At 48.6% G+C, this 17903-nt stretch overlaps 1 protein-coding gene across 1 annotated transcript; it reads left to right on the top strand.

The window, feature by feature from the left end:
- The first annotated feature begins 10768 nt into the window (after window positions 1-10768).
- CRNN (cornulin) lies at window positions 10769-12264 on the top strand. The gene is made up of 3 exons (XM_086478507.1): window positions 10769-10906; window positions 11236-11928; window positions 12094-12264. The coding sequence occupies exons 1-3, from the start codon at window positions 10769-10771 to the stop codon at window positions 12262-12264; spliced, it is 1002 nt and encodes a 333-aa protein (XP_086334633.1).
- Window positions 12265-17903: the final 5639 nt, after the last annotated feature.

The raw sequence follows: 17903 nt of genomic DNA, 5'->3' as shown, positions 1-17903 counted from the left end.
GCTGCGACCTGCACAGAAAACGTCCCCGTGCAGTACCCAATCTCAACCGTGGAGCCCTGCACGGAGGAGCCCGGCTGCGCTCAGGGTGTGATCATTGGTGATCTTCACCCCGATCAGTGCTCGGCTACAGGCGTGGACCCCTGCACACCCCAAAGTGTGGTTTGTACAGAGCCATGCGTGTTCCAGAGCGCCACAGAACACACGGGGACATGTACACCCCAAGGCGCCGTGGGACCCGCAGACACCGGCTATACCAAGGGCACGGGCAAGGGTGCTGGCGCCCTCCCATCCCGACAAGCACCTTTCCGCCTGAACACCCGCACCACCACCGTCGTGGAGCGGTGCCTTTCCAGGTGTCAAAGCTGGCTGCGAGGCAAGAAGTAAGAGTGGCATCAGTGGCACACAGTAAAGAAGATGTTTTCCTGCATAAATGAGACCTCCTCTGGTGAGTCTCTTGGTTTCTCATGTGTAACAAGAGAGAAAATTTCTTCATGTTAAATAAAAAATACTTTTCAATCATCTGTTAATTATGGCTCTTATTTTTATTGCCTAATCTTAACTGCAATAATAATGGCAAAAGTGCAATGCAAGTATTAATTGCATTCAGAGACCCGTTTCATCATCTTCAACCTTTTTACTTCCCACATACAAATAACTACTTTCGTAGTCTGTCTTAAATTCAGTTATGAGTTTGCCTTTGGATTTTCTATCCTCTTTTTTAATGGTCTTTTAGATTTAATTTATTAGGAGAATATTGAGAGAAGTAGCTCAAAGGCATCATTTTAACATAGCTTGAGAAAGGTCTTTTAAGGAGATGTAAAATGGCAGACGGCATTTAGGGTGAAGAAAGAGCAAACGCTGAATAGAAAGAAGTTGCAGAAAACACCAGGAGAAGAGTAATGCTGAGAAATTGGAGTTTTGTTGCACAATGTCCTTTTGAAGAATGGGTAAAACTCTGTATAATTAAAAGTTTTCATCATGTAACAGCTTTCCCCAGAACAGGAGTTGTATCTGTAAATATTAGCAGCAACCTGATGCACTAGATGGATAAAGCTTTTTAGAAGTTATAGAAAGACCACGGGGAGAAGGATATGCCAATTATTCCTGCAGCTGCTTGCTGTGGAATTCATATATTATCTGACATTTCTTGCCCAGCAGCCGTATCAGACTCCTGCTAGCATCCAAGGCTCTCTGTACTCCTGAGGCATTTGGCGACGAGCTGCTGTTTGCTGATACGGCAGTTTGCTGCCACTGCAAGAAAAGCCCAATCCAGCTCAGGGCAGCCTGGAAAAGTGATGAGAACCAGCCTAGGCATCCATAAACAGCTGCTCAATGAAACACATTTTTATTGGATTATGGCACATTGTTTGCTGGGTCTTTAACATCCTCTGTTAGAAAGGATTTTTCTGCCTCCATACGCACATCAAATAAAATATCTCTATGTATTAGCACTCTCTGTGTATTTGCAAGGAGATGAAACAAGTCCTTAGAGTGTAGCAATAACCGCAATTTATTGGATTGAGGGAATAAATCTTGATGAATCTGAAAATTTTGGCAGCTGTTTCCATTTTTTTCCCAGTAAATAAATCAACAGATATCATTCTGAAGACACTATGCCAGATTACCGTGCCTGAAACTACATATATCACCCATTATGTCGTAATAAGACTCTCTGGTGAGTTAGATTAGATCTGCAGTATTAGATTTTGGAAACACCTATAAATCAAACGTTAGTGACAATAGCCCATAGTAACATAAAAATGACAACTAAAGATGAACGAGCGAAGACGATAAGCAGAGGAATACTGCTCACTGTAGTACCAAATATGCCCTTGCAAAGGCAGATAAGTGCCTCTCGTTCTTACAAGATGCTCTTTTGACACCGTATGACTGGGCTGTCCTGTACAAATTGTCGCGCTCTCCTGCATAGTCTCAGTTACAAAAATAACTTCTCATTACACTCTTGCATTGCCCCGGCTGGTGCTTCCCCTCGCAACCCCAGCACTTATGGTTATGCCAACAGTGTGCTCCTTCCCAGCACGTTTGATGTTCAAACACCCACCTACTGATGCTCAGAGTTTGTTGGCATCATGATTGGTTCTTCCAAGTGCTTACCAACAACAATAAAACAAAACCTGGAGACTGAGCCGTTTCCTCCAGCACAGCAGCCACTCAGCAGGTGAGGAAGTGAGTTTCCTTTCCTCAAGCATCATTTAGCTGGAGGTGTTCAACAAGACCAAGGCGAAGGTTTCTTTAGCTCTTTAGAGGACTCCACAGTCCACGCAGGGCCCTAAGTATGTCGTGTTTTAGATGAACACTAAGTCTAGAAAAACTTGTCCTTTTTATTGGGTGCATTGACTAAATTCAGCATGTGGTTCTTCATTCAAGCAATGCAGGGCTGAGACGGTCTTTGTGGTTGGGCTGCAGCGCCCTGATCTCAGTCCTGGGCCTGCAGTGCTGGTGGTAAAGCAGCAAACGAGGAAGAGGACCGTATCCAGGCAGATCCTTTCACTGGTCCGTGTTATCTGGGGATGTGCTGTGTTTGCATCTCAAAACTCACGAGCAGCCTGTTCATTGCCTTCCCCCAGACCTTCATTCCTTTGACAGTTCTCACGTTCCCCTCGCCATGATCTCCTCCCCTCACTCATCTGTCATTATTTCTGCCTTGTGACACCTCATCATCATCAGGGTGGAATGTAATTGGTACAGCTGTAAAAGAGGCAGCAGTTGTGATTGTGGCATTCCTAACATATCAGCTAGTAATTTACACCTGTCCTACAGGGAGGAAAGAAAGGACAAAATGCCATCCAACCTGGGTTTGGCCAAAGTTCGTTTGCAAACAGAAGTCAAGGACCTCATTTCTGAAGCATGGCTGACAAGGCTGAGAGCTTGTGTAGGAACATCTCAGCTAGTACTGAGATGAAACACCGTAAGCAGTACCCCAGGGCTGGTACTGCTTATTTCATGGAGCTGGGTGAGTCATTTTAGGAAGCCGATCCTTCAGAGCAGGTCAACTGCTGCACTCGTGAGCGATGCCAGTTTGGAGTCCACATTCTCCTGGCCTCAGTCACCAACTCCAGAGGGTCTTCCACACACAAGGAGGAGACTGAGAAGTCCAGTTAAAACAAGCATCTCCCACACTTTTCTAAAGGCAGAGAGGTCAGCACCCCTTCACACATCCAAGTAACTCCTCAAAACACACACAAGCTGCACTGAGTGAAACATTTAACAAAAATAACAAGTTCACTCATTGCCACATCAGCTCTGAATTCCCTATTTCTTCATCCCATTTTTTCCCCCCTCTGGTTTTCAGGCTCCTGTCCAGGATCTTGCTGGTTTCAGGACCAGGTGACTTTTACCCATGGGCTGCAACTGGCTCCATTTTGAGCAGTGTGTACCTCTAAACTTTAGCACAAACGTACACCCGGGCAAGAAGGATCTGAGAATGGCTGGGAGCCTGACAAAGCCCAGCACACCTTCCTCTGTGCTTGCCTTGCCAGTGTAAACAAACAGAATTGTTGCTCTTAAACAAGGCAGGCCACAGGCAAAACTGGTAAAGCCTGGTTTCCACGGTCTGTCCCGTGTCCAACAGCCCGATGAAGGCAGAACTGATCAGTCCTTTCTACTACAGCAGCATTAAACTTGTCTCTACCCATTGTCGTGAAACTAGTAGAGATTTCACATTTGTTTGAACCATGCCACTGTGTCAAATTTGCTTGCAAATAATAGGTCAGGTTATCAAAAGCAGGAGTGTAGAAGCTTTATTTCTTGGGAAAGCCAGGCTAAAGGAGGATGAACCTCTACAAAAAAAGCAAGCAGGTTATTTCCCTATCTGTACCACTCTCTGGGGGAAAAAAAAAAAAAAGAGAGAGAGGAGTGAACAGGGCAGGCAGGAGTTGCATTCCTGCAAGCAGCACAGGTAGCACAGTAGAGGACAAGGTGCATCAGCCTGCTTACCACCCGGCTTTCCTCCCTGCTGCCACCCACAAGCCTTGAGCAAGCAGCTTCCAGACCTGCACTGTTCGCTTCGTTGAGCACTGCCATACCCCTGCCAGATACGCGCCCCTGCCAGGCAAGCTCCATCTTGCCCCAGAGCACCCACTCCAGCCCTCGGCTGCCAGCCCGGCACAACACCTTGCTCCTCCCCAGCGGCACCTTGCCCAGCCAGATCCACCACACTGCCAGCCTGGCTTCGGTGGGGTTTCTATCAGGTCGTGTTTCCCAACTCGTCCTCTCTGCCCTCTTCCACCCTCTGCTCTAGACAACACTCCCACTGTTGCAGCACAGCCACCCCTGAGCACTTCTTAGTTGCTTCCTCTCCACCTGCCCTCAATGCTCCCACAGTCACTCCTTGGCGGCAGAGCTGCTTTTCAGGACAGCAGAAAGCAGCTTTCCACCCCAACCAGAGAAGACATCAAACCTGAGACTTCAAGCCATTGCTCAGATTCACAGCTTCCTCCAAAAATGAGCTAGCAAAAGGAAGAAAAATTCTCCTGCTGGTGTGCTGGGCAGTGAGGAAGCTAACGGGCAAAGGCACCAAAATTGTCCCCACCACCAAGGGGAGCAGCCAAAACGAGTGCAGCCTGTGACTCACTTCCACCACGGCTACAGGAGGTGACTCAGGTCTCCAACAAACCCTCTGCTTTCCAGTGGAGCAAGTTAACAGAGACGACAACTGAGCCAACTGCCCTGTCCTGTCCCAGCCCATCTCCTTCACCGGCAGCCCCGGGAGAAGGCAGCGAGCTCCACAGGCACCAGAGGTGAACTGCCGCTGCCTTCATCCCCAGCCGGGGTCCCGGGACATGGCAGGAGCAATGGCTCCGAGCGCAGGACGATACAGTGGAGGAAGAAAATCAAAGAGGAGTGCTTGCAGCCGAGCTGCTACACCTGCCCCACCTCTGAGCACCACCCCAAAAAGCTGGTTCACAGTCAGACCTCTGCCCAGAAGCCGATTTTCCAAACCTAAACCCCGTGGCTGGCTCAGGGAGTGCGTCTGAGCAAGGTCTGGGTGCAGGCAGCAGACCTGGCGGGAGGGATGGCGTCCCAGCTGCCCACACCAAACACGCACAGGCGTGTCTGTGCACGCACCCCCCTGGCCTGGGCACCCACCGCAAGCGCACACCCGTGTGACCACGCTTGCACACACACAGCGTCCTCTGGTGGCGTCCAGCATGGGAAGGCAGGAGGACAATTCCTGCTGGAGCTTGCAGCAGTTGAGAGGCAAGGAACACGCAGGCTCGTTTTAAATGACAGGTAAAAAGCAGGGCTTGGAGTCTTCTGAGCTGGAGGTAACGAGCAGCAGCCGCATGATTAGTTTTGTCAGTCGACAGCGTTCCCAAACACCCGTGTTGAAGGGCTGCCATGCAGCGTGCTGCCTCAGCAGGGGCCATCCCCCTGACTGTGAAAAGCAGGTGCCTTCGGAGGGAGGTGAAATAATTCTCCATAGCAGTAAATACGGGATAATCTCACCTCACCTTCCTCCCTGCCCTATTTCTATGTTAGGTTTATTCTTAGTCTCTAATTGCTAAAGATTTTCTTAAAACGAGATACAGAATTTCATACGCGCTCTCCATGCGATGGCTAGCTACATATCATCGTTTCCTTTCCTTTTCCAGACCTAGAGCTGTTTAAGTAAACTTGTGAGCTCCTTTGAGTCTTCAGAAAAAATAATTTACTCAATGATAGCTCATATGTTCTGAATTAAAACAGCTGGCTGGATAAATTATGAGCAAATAAAGGATATAAAAATCCTGCCTCCACAAGGAGGATCAACGGGTGAGAGGAACAAGATAATCTGAGATACCTGTGTCCCTTTGTGAGTTCTGGGGTAAAAATGCAAAGGAAGGGTTTAATTAACTTCTCCATAAGTATAGTTAACATATGTATTAAAACTGACTCAAAACAAGAAAAGTATCCTCAAAAGCCTTGTTTCAGCCAAGAGATTAAGTCCTGATTTTAATTGTGGGATTATTCAAATGCAGTAAGAGTCTTTTAGATATTAAAGGCATTGCTAGCTGGCTTTCAGTGCATTACCACAGGGAGACTTAGAATCCAATTATCTCTGAAGAAATATGTTAAATACGCTCATTAACATGTAAAAAAGTGGAAACATGTATTACAGAAAAGCTGATGTATTACACTTCTTAATGTCACAATGAATTAGCAATAAAGAAGGTTGCAACAGAAATAACTTGCTGAAATGCCTAGGCAGCATAGGAAAATAAAGCATTTTATTCCAATTAGCTTAATTCCTGATAATGACATAGATATAGCGATAAAACTCTTTGTATAATGGGCTCCAGCCCTGGGAAAGTTTAGGAATCACACTTCATGTATGGAATGAGGCAAGAAAAGGGAGGTAAGCCTGAACCTTGGTGTAAACTGCTCACAACAGGCAAAAGAAAGAAGGCAACAACAGGAAGAAAAGGCAAAAGAAGCATGTTAGGAAGGGAATAACCACAGATAAAACCTCTGGGTCCCATGGCTGCACAGAGCGCAGGCACTAACCAGGCATTGCTTTTTCTTCTAATCTCCCAAAGCAAGCCCCATCCATTCGAGCCCAGAAGACTTCCAGCTCTCCAAAACCTCTATTTAAATGCTTTCTCACATCAAACCTTCAGCGCAGCACTTTCCCTCCTTCATCAGCACTAACCCACACTTCTGCTCTTCCCTGCTGAGCAGGAACAATCAGAGTCATGCAGGAATAAACAGTAATTTCCTGCTTTATTTTTTATTGAGACACCTGACCGCTCTGACCTAACTCCCATCCCCTTGAGCCCTAGACCTTAAACACACCCAAGTCTTGACACCCAACACCAGCTCAACACCAGGCCCTGCCATTACTGCCTGACACACGCTCATCACACACACCCAACTGCTGGCAATGCTTTTCTGTGCCCCCTTCCCTCCCAACACCTCCTTCATCTGCTTCTGCCTTCCTCCCCATTAACTGAGGAGCTGAGCAACCTCCCAGATCCACAAGGTCCACAGGCAGAAGAGAGGAAAATAATCCTGGGCTGTCTGAGTAGGCACTAGTTTTCTAGTTATATTTTCAAAGAAAATAATTTAGGTGAGGTTGGTTTACCTGAAGTTTTACACGTTAAAATATGGCAGGAGAAATTTAAGCACAATCTAAGCTGTAGATTTTCAGCAGTCACCATGATGGTAATAATAGCTACTAAATTACTTTAAAGCTCTTGTGTATTTAAAGCTCTACACAGTTAAATTTTCCACACCTTTCTTTTTTTTCTGCTATTCTGACATGAATCTTGCTCCAAATGACCATGCCAAAGTCCCAGTGCTGCCATGAGCCAGGTGTCACCTCCAGCTCACCCAGTTCTGGAGTACACCACTCCTCCAGACCCATGCCAGCTGTGCAGCCCACAGCCTGGCGAGCCACAGCTGCCCCTCGTGTGAGCACACAGACCAGCATACTTAGAATACCTTTTTGCACAAGAAACAGAAAGAAATGTAAACTGGACAGATGTAGATAAAATTAATTGATCAAACTCCTTAAAGGAAGCAACCAGAGAGAATATTACCAGCAGCCTAAGCTTGAATACACACTCAGCCTATCCAGAGAAGCTCGTTTGCCCAGTATCCCAACGTATTTTCTACCAGCGAGCTCAGAAAACAGAGCTCCTTCAGCAAATACACCTCAAAGATTTGTGAATATTAGCAGAGTGAGTTTGCCAAGTAAACAAAGCACTGCAGACTTGTTCCCTCCTCCGCCACGCCGTGCACCTTACCTCCATGCCTCCGTGGTAAATCCACCCTGGAAAGTCAGCCTCGATTAACGTGCATTTTGGCTGCTTCGAACTCAAACTCCCCAAGTATTTATTCTTCTCTGAAGTGCAGGTAGCATCCAGGGGAAGGAGCTATCCTTCATGCTAAAGCGAGACGCTACCCCTCCTGCCCCAGAATTTAGGTTGTGGTGCTAATGATGCCTTTCCAGCACCAGCATGGCTTGAAGGCCTTGGGGTGCCCAGGAATCTCTAACCGCAGGCTGCTGGTTCCTTTTGATATTGGGTGAAAACAGATAAATTGGAGCTGAAGCTTTATTTGAGCCAAAGGCACCACAAGCTAATTGCATTCAGCCATTTGGCTCTGCTGGAAGAGTGTTTTTTTGGGGTAAAGAGCAACAGAAATACTGCTCTTCTGTTGCAGAAGAGCTCCTAGGAAGATCAGCTTCTTTGCAGAACTTTTCAGAGCAACCCCTCCCAGCCCGATCCTAACCACGTTCAAACCCCCCCAGCATCATTTCAAGCCAGGTGTGAGCTTGTGCAAAGCCTCCCCTCTTATTTCATAGCTCTCAAGGCAGCACCACTGAAGTTCCATGTGATTTCGTTAGCAGAAGCCTCAGAAGCACCTGCCCTCTGCTCCCTGGATTCCACACAGTTTATTGCAAGCTCTGCTAAAAGTGATGGTTTCCTCTTTTCTCTTCTGCAGCATGTTTAACTTCTTCACGTACCATTTGACCCTCTAACCTTTTCTGCTTCACAAAGCACGCGTTAAATCCTGTACAACATAAGCCTGTTATTGTCTACAGTTGTCTACAAGAGGAGAAGCCGCCCTGCTCGGGGTCTGGGTGGTTTGACTAGAAATAACTTCAACAAGAACACCCTAACCACTTCTGCCTCTCCAAGGTGCCCCAGTAATTGTCCCCCGCCCTCACTGCAGCTTAATGAGAAGGTTAGCAGCAAATACGCCACAAGTTAGAGGAAAGTGGTACATTTCCGTGCAGGTATGATAGACAGGTTGATAGATAGAAATAAAAGGGCACTGCCCAGGAGATCATGGCTCCTCTCCATGCACTGCCCGCTCAGACTGACAGAAGAGCTGCTTGGTGGCACCTGGGATTAAAACTATGATCTATCAGAAATCTCTCATCTTAAAGAAAGGGCATGGTTTCAGACAGAACCAGCCGGAGAAAAAGAAGCCATGAGCTCAAGAGGACTCAGCACACAACCAAAGGGCAGGAGAGCCTGCAAAGCCTTCCTGACCCCACAGCCTCTCAGAGTTATCCTCTCCCAGCCCTCCTGTGCACACCTGCAAGGATTTCCCATAAACGAAGTGGGACCCATTAACCTTCCCCGTGCCAGGCATGGAGCAAGCAAGGGTGTTGTCCTGGAAGTGCTTTTTTGAGTGCAGAACTGGATGTATTTCATTTTCTGTGCCCAAAACACCTTGTACTTTAAAAGCTACATGGATTTCTGATATAATTTCTTTCTAAAAATTCTTATTAACCATGTATTGGTCAAGAAAGGGACTTTAAAAAATAAACAGCTAAAGTGGGGACACCTAAAAGTCTTCCTCAAAGTGCGTATGAAACACCTTTCACGTCACACTGCATTTGGAGCAGCTGGGGGGGCGATACGACAGCATAGGGAGATATAACATTTACTGTCCGAGCAAACAGCAATAACCGCTTTCAGGTCTGCGGGACTCCCAGTTAAGCCACTGGGCCCCAGTACAGCAGCCTCACCCACAGGACACAGGGTTACAGCAGGGACTGGTGCTGGACACAGCACACGGAGTTTAAGTCCCTTCCTTGCCATGTGCCTCGGTTTCCCCTTCTGGTGAACGGGCGGTTGCAGCCCACCCATGCCCACAGTCCCCAGCTGCTCACTGGCTCTGGGACACACCATGTCACCCCTGTGCCCTACTCCAAATGCCACTTGGTGGCACTGTTTGAAAACATTTCTTTGCTCGATGCCTACCTCCCCGTCGGGATCCAGAGGAGGGAGTTTCTGGAAGGAATCACATTCATCACAATATCTTCATTTTTCTTCCTTTGTTTTCTTTTCTCTTTATTCACCGTGCAAGCACTCTCAGGAGGTTTCCTCCCCTGCGTGTCAGTCACTGAGGATCTCTTCCTCACAAAACACGTTTGCCAAACCCAAGGGTCTCGGGCGTTGCTCGGGCATCACCTTAAACTAACTCCTCCAGTGGTAAAAATAGCCTTTTCTGTTAAATTCCTCCGAAATGTGTCTGCAGGTGGGGCAAGCTTAGGAAGGATCGTGCATTAACTCCAGAGAAAAGCATCAGAGCAGAAGTTAATGAGAAAGAGACGAATGAAGACAGGGGTATGACAACGTAATTGGGTGAGAGACGTTTCAGGTCACCCTGCTGGAGGGGTGTCTCCTCTGGAAGATGCAGGCTGTAATCCTGTGAACTGTATATAAGATGGCCACGAGCTGATCCGCTCCAGACTGCGCTCCTGAAGCTCAGCGCTCCCGCTGCTCACCCAGGTAAGCCTGGACAGACTTTTCACACCGTCCAACTTTGCTACCAGCAGGAAAGCAGGAGGTTCTGGCCATGAGGATTTCCCTGGAGCTGCCACTGCTGAGCGTTCCGAAAGGAAATAAAAATAATGAGAGAGACCTGGAATTACACTATTCCATGGTTTGTTAGCGATGGCCTCTGCTCTGCTCCAGAGAAAACCAAATGGGATTTTTTTTCTCTCCTTTCTTACTGTGTGTCCCCAGCCTTTCAGCTCTTGCTGTCCCCCACCTCCCCAGCCATCACCTGCTGGTCTGCACACCCAGCTGTCTCTGCAGCTGAGTTTTGTTTCTCAGATTCCCTCTTGCCCTCTCTTTCCCTTCCCTCATAGATTTTTGTTTCACCTGTATCCCTCTCTGGCTCTTTCTCTCTCTCTGCCTGTCCAGCTGTGTTATTTAAGAGTAACTCATCTGAAAACCAAACAAATAAACAAAAAGCCCCTTCTTGTCTGTGTTTTTCTCGCAGGCTGCCTCAATTTCGCAGAAAGATGGCCCAGCTCCAGGAAAACATCAATGGCATCGTTGCTGCTTTCTACACGTGCGCCAGAAGCGACGGTAACTGCAGCCCCCTGAGCAGGGAGGAGCTGAGGCAGCTCGTTGAGCAGGAGTTCGCGGATGCGATGGAGGTGAGCAGCAGGTGTGCCTTCGCGCTGCAGGGCTGGCACGGGGAGCACAGCAGGGTGGCTAAAGCCAAGCACTTCCATGGGGGTGCACAGGACACCTGGCTCCCCGGGAGAGGCACAGATGCCTTCAAAGCCCAGGGTCTGCAGAGAAGAGGAGAGCCGGTTCATTCTCCCAGTGCTGTCAGCTTGTAGAGCTTGGTGTGGGGAGCAACACAAGCCATGGCAGGGTGGGGGCTCGGGGTTGGATTTCTGCCCTGAGACTGCTCGAGTGCTCCTAGAGAGATGGCACAAACGGCTCATGGGCTTTACCAACACCGTTTGTCTCTTTACAGAACCCCCAGGACCCCAAAACCATCAAGAAGGTGCTGTGCTTCCTGGATGATGACAGCAACTGCAGGGTTGACTTCAGCGAGTTGCTCAGCCTGGTTTTCCGCGTGGCCAAGGCTTGTTACCAGCCACTCCAGCAGCACCGGGTGCTGGAAGATGGTCAAGAGCTGACAGCACAAGAGAGGGCAGGTGGGGAGCAGCTGCCGGGGCCACACACAGCAGGGAGGGTCTCCTGCAGTCTGCAGGTCCCCGAGCAGAGTGTGAACAATCAGGTCCAGGGCACTGAGACACAGGACCCAGAGGGCCATCAAACCCGGGAGGGTGAAACACAGGAGCAGGACATGGACACCTCTCAAATCCAGGAGGGTGAGACACCAGAGCAGGACCAGGATGCCCATCAAACCCAGGAGGGTGAGACAAAGGAGCAGGACCAGGACAACCATCAAACCCAGGAGAGTGAGACTGTAGATGAGGACCAGGACACCTGTCAGGACGACGGGGCTGAAGCACCAGAAGGGGATCAGGAAAGAGGTGAGATCCTGGACACTGCAACCCCAGAGCAGGACAGAAATACCCACAAAGCTGAAGAGCCTGAGACACCAAAACAGAACCTAAAAACCCACCAGGCCCAAGGAACTGAGGCACCACAACAGGATTCAAACCACCATCAGAGCCCAGAGACAGAGTCAGCAGAGCAGGACCTGAATTTCCCCTCTGAGACACCAGGAAGAGACCCAACCAACAAGACCCAGGTCTGTGAAGCCCGTCACCAGGACCCCAACCCCAGCAAGACTCAGAAGCTGCTGCCCCCCCAGCAGGGTGCAAGCCCTCGTGGGGATCTCAAGCGCCAGGGAACATGCCATGACCCAGCTTGCCATCAGCTCCCTGAACCCAAGGTGCTGGAGCCGGAGCACGGCGGGGCAGAGACTCCGTCTTGTCCAGCACAACAGCCGCAAGATGCTCATCACCGAAGACAACCCGCTATAGAGCAACAGCGCCTGCAGGCCCTGTATCAGTGGCCACCGCAGCAGTAAAGGCTGGAACGAGCCCCTGTCTAAGTGAGGCTGTTGCCCCCTGCAAGCAGGTACCTTTCGTCCAGTCCCGCTCTGGTTTTTGCGTTTCTTTTTGTCATTTCTTGTCCAATGCCCTATCAACCCTGGGCTTCGTGTTCCTGGTTTGTGCTGAGCTATGCATGACTAGAGACCTTCCCTCTTACTCTGTGTTAGGCTGCCGCTGCCTCTGTAAGCAAAGCAATAAAACTGAAGGCAAAACAGCACAGTGTCCCGGTGTGTTGCTGCAAGCGTGCCCTCAGCCCGGCCCTGAGCAAACAGCCCGGTTGACATGATGGGGCGCAGAGGACGCGAGTGTCCGTTCCTTGGATGACATAAGGCCAGATCGCTCCAGGGTGCAGACGGAGGGACGGCTGCAGAGAGGCAGGTGTGTCTTAGGGGTGGATAGCCTAAAGGAGCTGCTGCTCAGCCGCCTTCGCAATTTAGCCGAGGTGAATCGATTGCTGCCGGCAGGCAGGGATCTGACGTCCCTCCGAGATGTCTTCAGAGGGGGTAGAAGTCTGGGTTAACACAACAACACGGCCAACCTGAACAGATTCCTCACAGCATCCATCTGCTCCGGGCGTTTTTCATGTCTGCTGTGAAAAGAATAAACATCTGCTTAACACTGAATGGGAGGGATTTGTCCTGTTTAACCTCCCTTATTAATAATCTCAGAAGCAAGGGGAACGTGGAGCATGCTATGAGGATCAAAAATCCCTATTAGCTATGGAAGCCTCCAAAGGAAGGAGTGGAGATATATTAGACACAGGAAAAATGATGATTCGGGTGCATCCAGTCCCAGCAACAACCAGGAGGCCACAGATAAAAAGCTGACATGCAAACCGTGCACAGATGGAGCCAATCTCAAACTCAGATTCAGTTCAGGCAGTTTGGGGTACCAAGTCCTCGGGCACTTGTCCAGACATGCACATAGGAATGTGGATAACTCTGAGGGCATGAGCAGTCTGGTGAAGTCAGTGGGGTTTATTAGGGGGTTCAGACGTGCTGGACCACCAGGCAGGCCCAGGACTGGCGTCCCGCAGGGAGGGTGATGCTTAGCCTGTTTTTCACCATGCTATCTTTCACTTGCAACCTATCAGCAAAATCAGCACACGCTAAATGCACCCGCACCTCCTGCTCTGTGGCTGGTGACAAGCAGCATGCAGAGACCTCACTGGAAAATAAAACGTCATTCCTCTGGGACACCCCAGAATTTCACAATTTGCTACACGCTGAATCAGAAAAACCAGCGTTTCAAAACTATCCCCAGAATGTACATCACAAAAATGATCTGGTTTAAAGGTGCTAATGCCAAAATTAAATGTATTAGACACAAAGCATGCCAGTCTGCTCTACCACTGATAAAACACTAGCAGTAAGAAACTCTGACCTCATGACAACTGAGCACATGAAATGGGAAAGCCAAGAATCAAATTTCACCACCTATCTGTCAAAACCCCATTCCATCTGAGACATTTCCTCAAAACATTTCATTTTCCAGAGAACTCCATTTTTTTTGCAAAATAGGTCTCAGTTAGAGGTTTGTCCAACAGCTCTTGCTTCTTATTCACTCTGGTTTAGGGTCTAAAATCACCAGACCCCACCATCCCCCTGTAGTCTGTCTGTTCATCAGCTGCCACCTTTTGCAGCATCAACAAAAACACGACCTCCCAGTTCAGGCAGAGGCACCAAGCCCTGTTAGGGACGTGTTAATTACATGCTTTATTCTGAATAGCACTATTTTTGCCATCAGGAGTGTCGCATTTGAAGTTAAGAGGGGGTTTTTGGTTCATTTTAAAGAGAACATGAAAATTATCCCACTGACACAAATACCTATCTAAGAGTCCTGCAAGCCTGGGAGGTGTTGGAAGAGAAAAGGTCTTTTGTACACTACACAAGGAGCCTGGTTCCTCTCAGGCAGAAGTTCCATCACTCTGTATAAACAGCGACAGGGATGGGCACAGAACTGGGTAAGAAGCAGGAGAACAGAGCCCACCCTCCTCATAGAATCACAGAATGGGTTGGGTTGGAAGGGACCTTAAAGATCATCTAGTTCCAACCCCCCTGCCCTGGGCAGGGACACCTCCCACCAGAGCAGGTCACTCCCAGCCCCATCCAGCCTGGCCTTGAGCCCTGCCAGGGAGGGGACAGCCACGGCTGCTCTGGGCAGCCTGGGCCAGGGCCTCACCGCCCTCACAGTAAAAAACTTCTTCCTAATATCTAATCTAAATCTCCCCTCTTTCAGTTTGAAACCGTTACCCCTTGTCCTATCACTACACTCCCTGATAAAGAGTCCCTCCCCACCTCTCCTGTAGGCTCCTTTTAAGTACTGGAAGGCCACTAGAAGGTCTCCTCCTCTCCTCCAGACTGAACAATTCCAATTCTCTCAGCCTGTCCTTGTAGGAGAGACGCTCCAGCCCCCTGAGCATCTTCGTGGCCTCCTCTGGACCTGCTCAAGCAGTTCAATGTCTTTTATATGCTGGGGGCCCCAGAGCTGCCCCAGCGGAGTCTCACAAGAGAGTAGTAGAGGGGCAGAATCACCTCCCTCCACCTGCTGGCCACGCTTCTTTTGATGCAGCCCAGGAGGCGGCTGGCTTTCTGGGCTGCAAGCGCACACTCTTGGCTCACGTTCAGTTTTTCATCCACTCATCCATTCAGTTTTTCCATTTTGGGTAACAGCTTTTAAAAACCTACCTAAGTCCTGTCTTATGAAAGCATCTCTGGGGAAAACGAAGCCTTTGGAGAAAAGGGGATTTCAGCGCTGCCAAGAATGTGCTTTGAAGCTCATTGCTTTGTCCGGGGAACGGCAGCAAAGCACGGGAAAGCCAGCGAGCATGCCAGCGTGCGCAAGGCCGAAACGTGACGTACCTTTTCCCGCATCAATACGCAAACTCTGTTTGGTGGCTCATGCAGCACCCGACTGTCCTGCACTGCCCCAGCCCCTGCGGGGGGGATTACAGACTGTTACAGGACACCAAGCCGCACTGTAATACTCTAATTTTAATAATAACTCCAATCTACCATAAAATTACAGTTTCCCAAGGGTATTATTATCCCACAGGTGGGGTATAATTTGCACAAGTATAATTTAATCTTGAAAAAAAGCTCAAAAATGAAGTATGGTTAGTAACGATCCTTCGTACGCACTTGTATGAGTATCCCCAAGGTGTTACCAGCACTAATTAATTAGGCTCCTACACCCAGTATGATCTTACCTTACAGATGGGCCAGATGAGCCACTCACCCAAGGCTGCGTGACGAGTTCATGCTCTGAAGGTTCACTGCAATGCCTCCGTCATGCTTGTCAAGGCAGCATCCTACCTCCAAAACCAAAAGCAGGGGCCCAGGTGGCATGGCCGGTGTCTTCCTTACTTGCTCTGTGTACTGGGGGAGTTCGGGGTGAATAAAGGAATCAGTTGGTCTCTAACTAATTTACTGTTAAAAGATTTTTAAAAAGAAGATTGTAGAGGTAATTACAGCAAAATCCGCCTAGGGCAACCAGATGAAGATTTAACATGAATCGACCTCTCAGAAGAGAGGTTTCTGCTTTTATTTTTAATTAAAGATCAAGCGAAGTTGAAATGAAAGTCATTCATGGAAGACAGTTAGTATGAAAAATGTTTTATCAAGATTTTTCTCAATGAAAAGTCGTTGCTTATTGAACACACATTTTCGTGTATGAAATTTCATTTTGGAGACTTCACCATTTAAAAATGTTCAGTTTGTGATTGTTTTTTTCCCAACAAAAACATGGATAATACAACAAAAAGGCTCCTTAATAAGAAGTTACCAAACATGAAACACTCTATGCCACACAAGCCAAGATCTGGAGGACTTGGGATCTCACTGCTCTGCACCTGCGTTTCCCCATTTTTATAGTGCTTAGGTCTTCTGCTGTCCTTCTGTGAGCGAAAGCCAGACCCAAACCGCATTGACCTCAGGCCCAAGGTGCCAAAGGAACTGCACAAAAAGCAAACAAAAATAACCTCTGGTATTGCGGTACCAAGATCATGGGCCATACAGATCTTGACTGTCCCTGATCTGCTTGTCGTGAGCTCTGCTACCATCAGCACTTCAGTCCCCATCCTCAAAATGTCTTTCTGGTACTATTTTTACATGTGTGTATTATACATACGTAAATTCATACCTATGCAAATGCACAATTACATAAAAATACACCCTCCCATTAACACATATGCACACTTTATAGCTACCCTAGATTTTTTAAAATCTGAAATATAATCAGCCTGTAAAATAACTTTACAGTCTGGATTAGCTGGAACCAGCCAGTGCCTGAATTGCCACATGGTAACTGCTATTTCTGGGTTAAAATGATAGGTAAGGGGATGATAAGTTAAATAACCCGTTTGAGGACATGAAGGTGCAGCTGGGCTTGGCCAAAGATGAATCAGGACAATGTCCACAAAGGGTGTCTCCTTTCCGTAGCTCCGTCAAGGACCCTATAAAAGCACTCGGGTCCTCCGATCACTCCGCACGGCTTCGCAGGAATCCCACTCGATCCCGTTGGTGATTTGGGTAAGTGACTCCTTCTGAAACGTGCGCTTTGCTGGTCAAGGACACGCTATTTCTATAGGATTCATGTTGGGTGGCAGCGTCATTCCTGCCGCAGTGTTTTCTGAGCGTCTTTTGCGTTTAGATCCAGCGAAGTGTTGGTTTGTGTTATTCGGACACCTGCATGCTGCTGTATGTCCGTGTGTGGAGGCAGCTTTTCTCAAAGGGAAAACAAGAGAGAGACAGGGTTTGTGCCTCACTTTGGTCTGGAGTCGGCTGCCAGCCAGAATGAACAGATTAGAGCAATAGTCTGTTTTCTACAGAAATACCAAAACCTCGGGTACGCAGAGGTGTGCACACATGTCCATGTGTATGTGCACGTTATAGAGGCGGCAAGGTGGACATGGCATAGCTTCCCCAGCTGCAAGCTGAGATCTCAGCACTGATGCACCTGATAACAGGCTTGGGGATCCTGGGAGGAGGATGGAAGGAGGCAGATTTCGAGGTTTCCAGACACAAATCTCCAACGGGAGCACTGCTTTCTGCCAAGCAGATCTCAGCAAAACTAAATAAGCAGCTCTGACCTAGGTGATCTGACAGCTCCCCTCTGGCCAAGATCTATTTTCCAATGAACTGATGCTGTAATGAAAACTCTATCAATTGTTTTGCATTACTTCTGGTCACAGGAGCATGAGCCACAAGGTTTGTTTTAACTCCTTGTAAGAACTCTACCTGTCCCTGGCCCAGGTAGATCTTGTCTCAGGCCATGCGAGTTCTGCGTTGGACATCCTCTAACGTGCTGCACAGAAGCTGGGGTATCTCAGCGCCAGGCAGAGATAGCAGGGTGGGTCCTGCAAACCTCAGTATGTGGCATAGTCCCATGGGGACAGGTTCTTGGGGCATCTCTTGAGTCACCGTGCCCAGTTCCCTCCCTGCGATCCGTGAATGCCATCCCCTATCAAACGTCATTCAAATATGTCAGTAGACAAGTTGGAGGACACTCCCCATCCCACTAAAACCCTTAAGCATTTGAATTTTTTCCCAGTGCTCTGATGAAACAGAGCTCACCGTGGCACAGGAGGGGGGGACACAGCACACAGCACCCAGCG

This window comes from Leptosomus discolor, chromosome 26, assembly GCF_034619465.1.
Source record: "Leptosomus discolor isolate bLepDis1 chromosome 26, bLepDis1.hap2, whole genome shotgun sequence".
NCBI classification, from domain to species: domain Eukaryota; kingdom Metazoa; phylum Chordata; class Aves; order Leptosomiformes; family Leptosomidae; genus Leptosomus; species Leptosomus discolor.
Note: the sequence above shows the minus strand (reverse complement) of the source record. Positions and strands in the feature narration are given on the sequence as shown.

Bases quoted from the DNA above. Each gene is read 5' to 3' on its own strand.
- CRNN (XM_086478507.1), top strand. From the start codon at position 10,769: ATGGCCCAGCTCCAGGAAAACATCAATGGCATCGTTGCTGCTTTCTAC. The intron at 10,907-11,235 runs GTGAGCAGCAGG...GTCTCTTTACAG, and splicing joins AGTTCGCGGATGCGATGGAG to AACCCCCAGGACCCCAAAAC. The intron at 11,929-12,093 runs GACCTGAATTTC...GGAACATGCCAT, and splicing joins AGACAGAGTCAGCAGAGCAG to GACCCAGCTTGCCATCAGCT.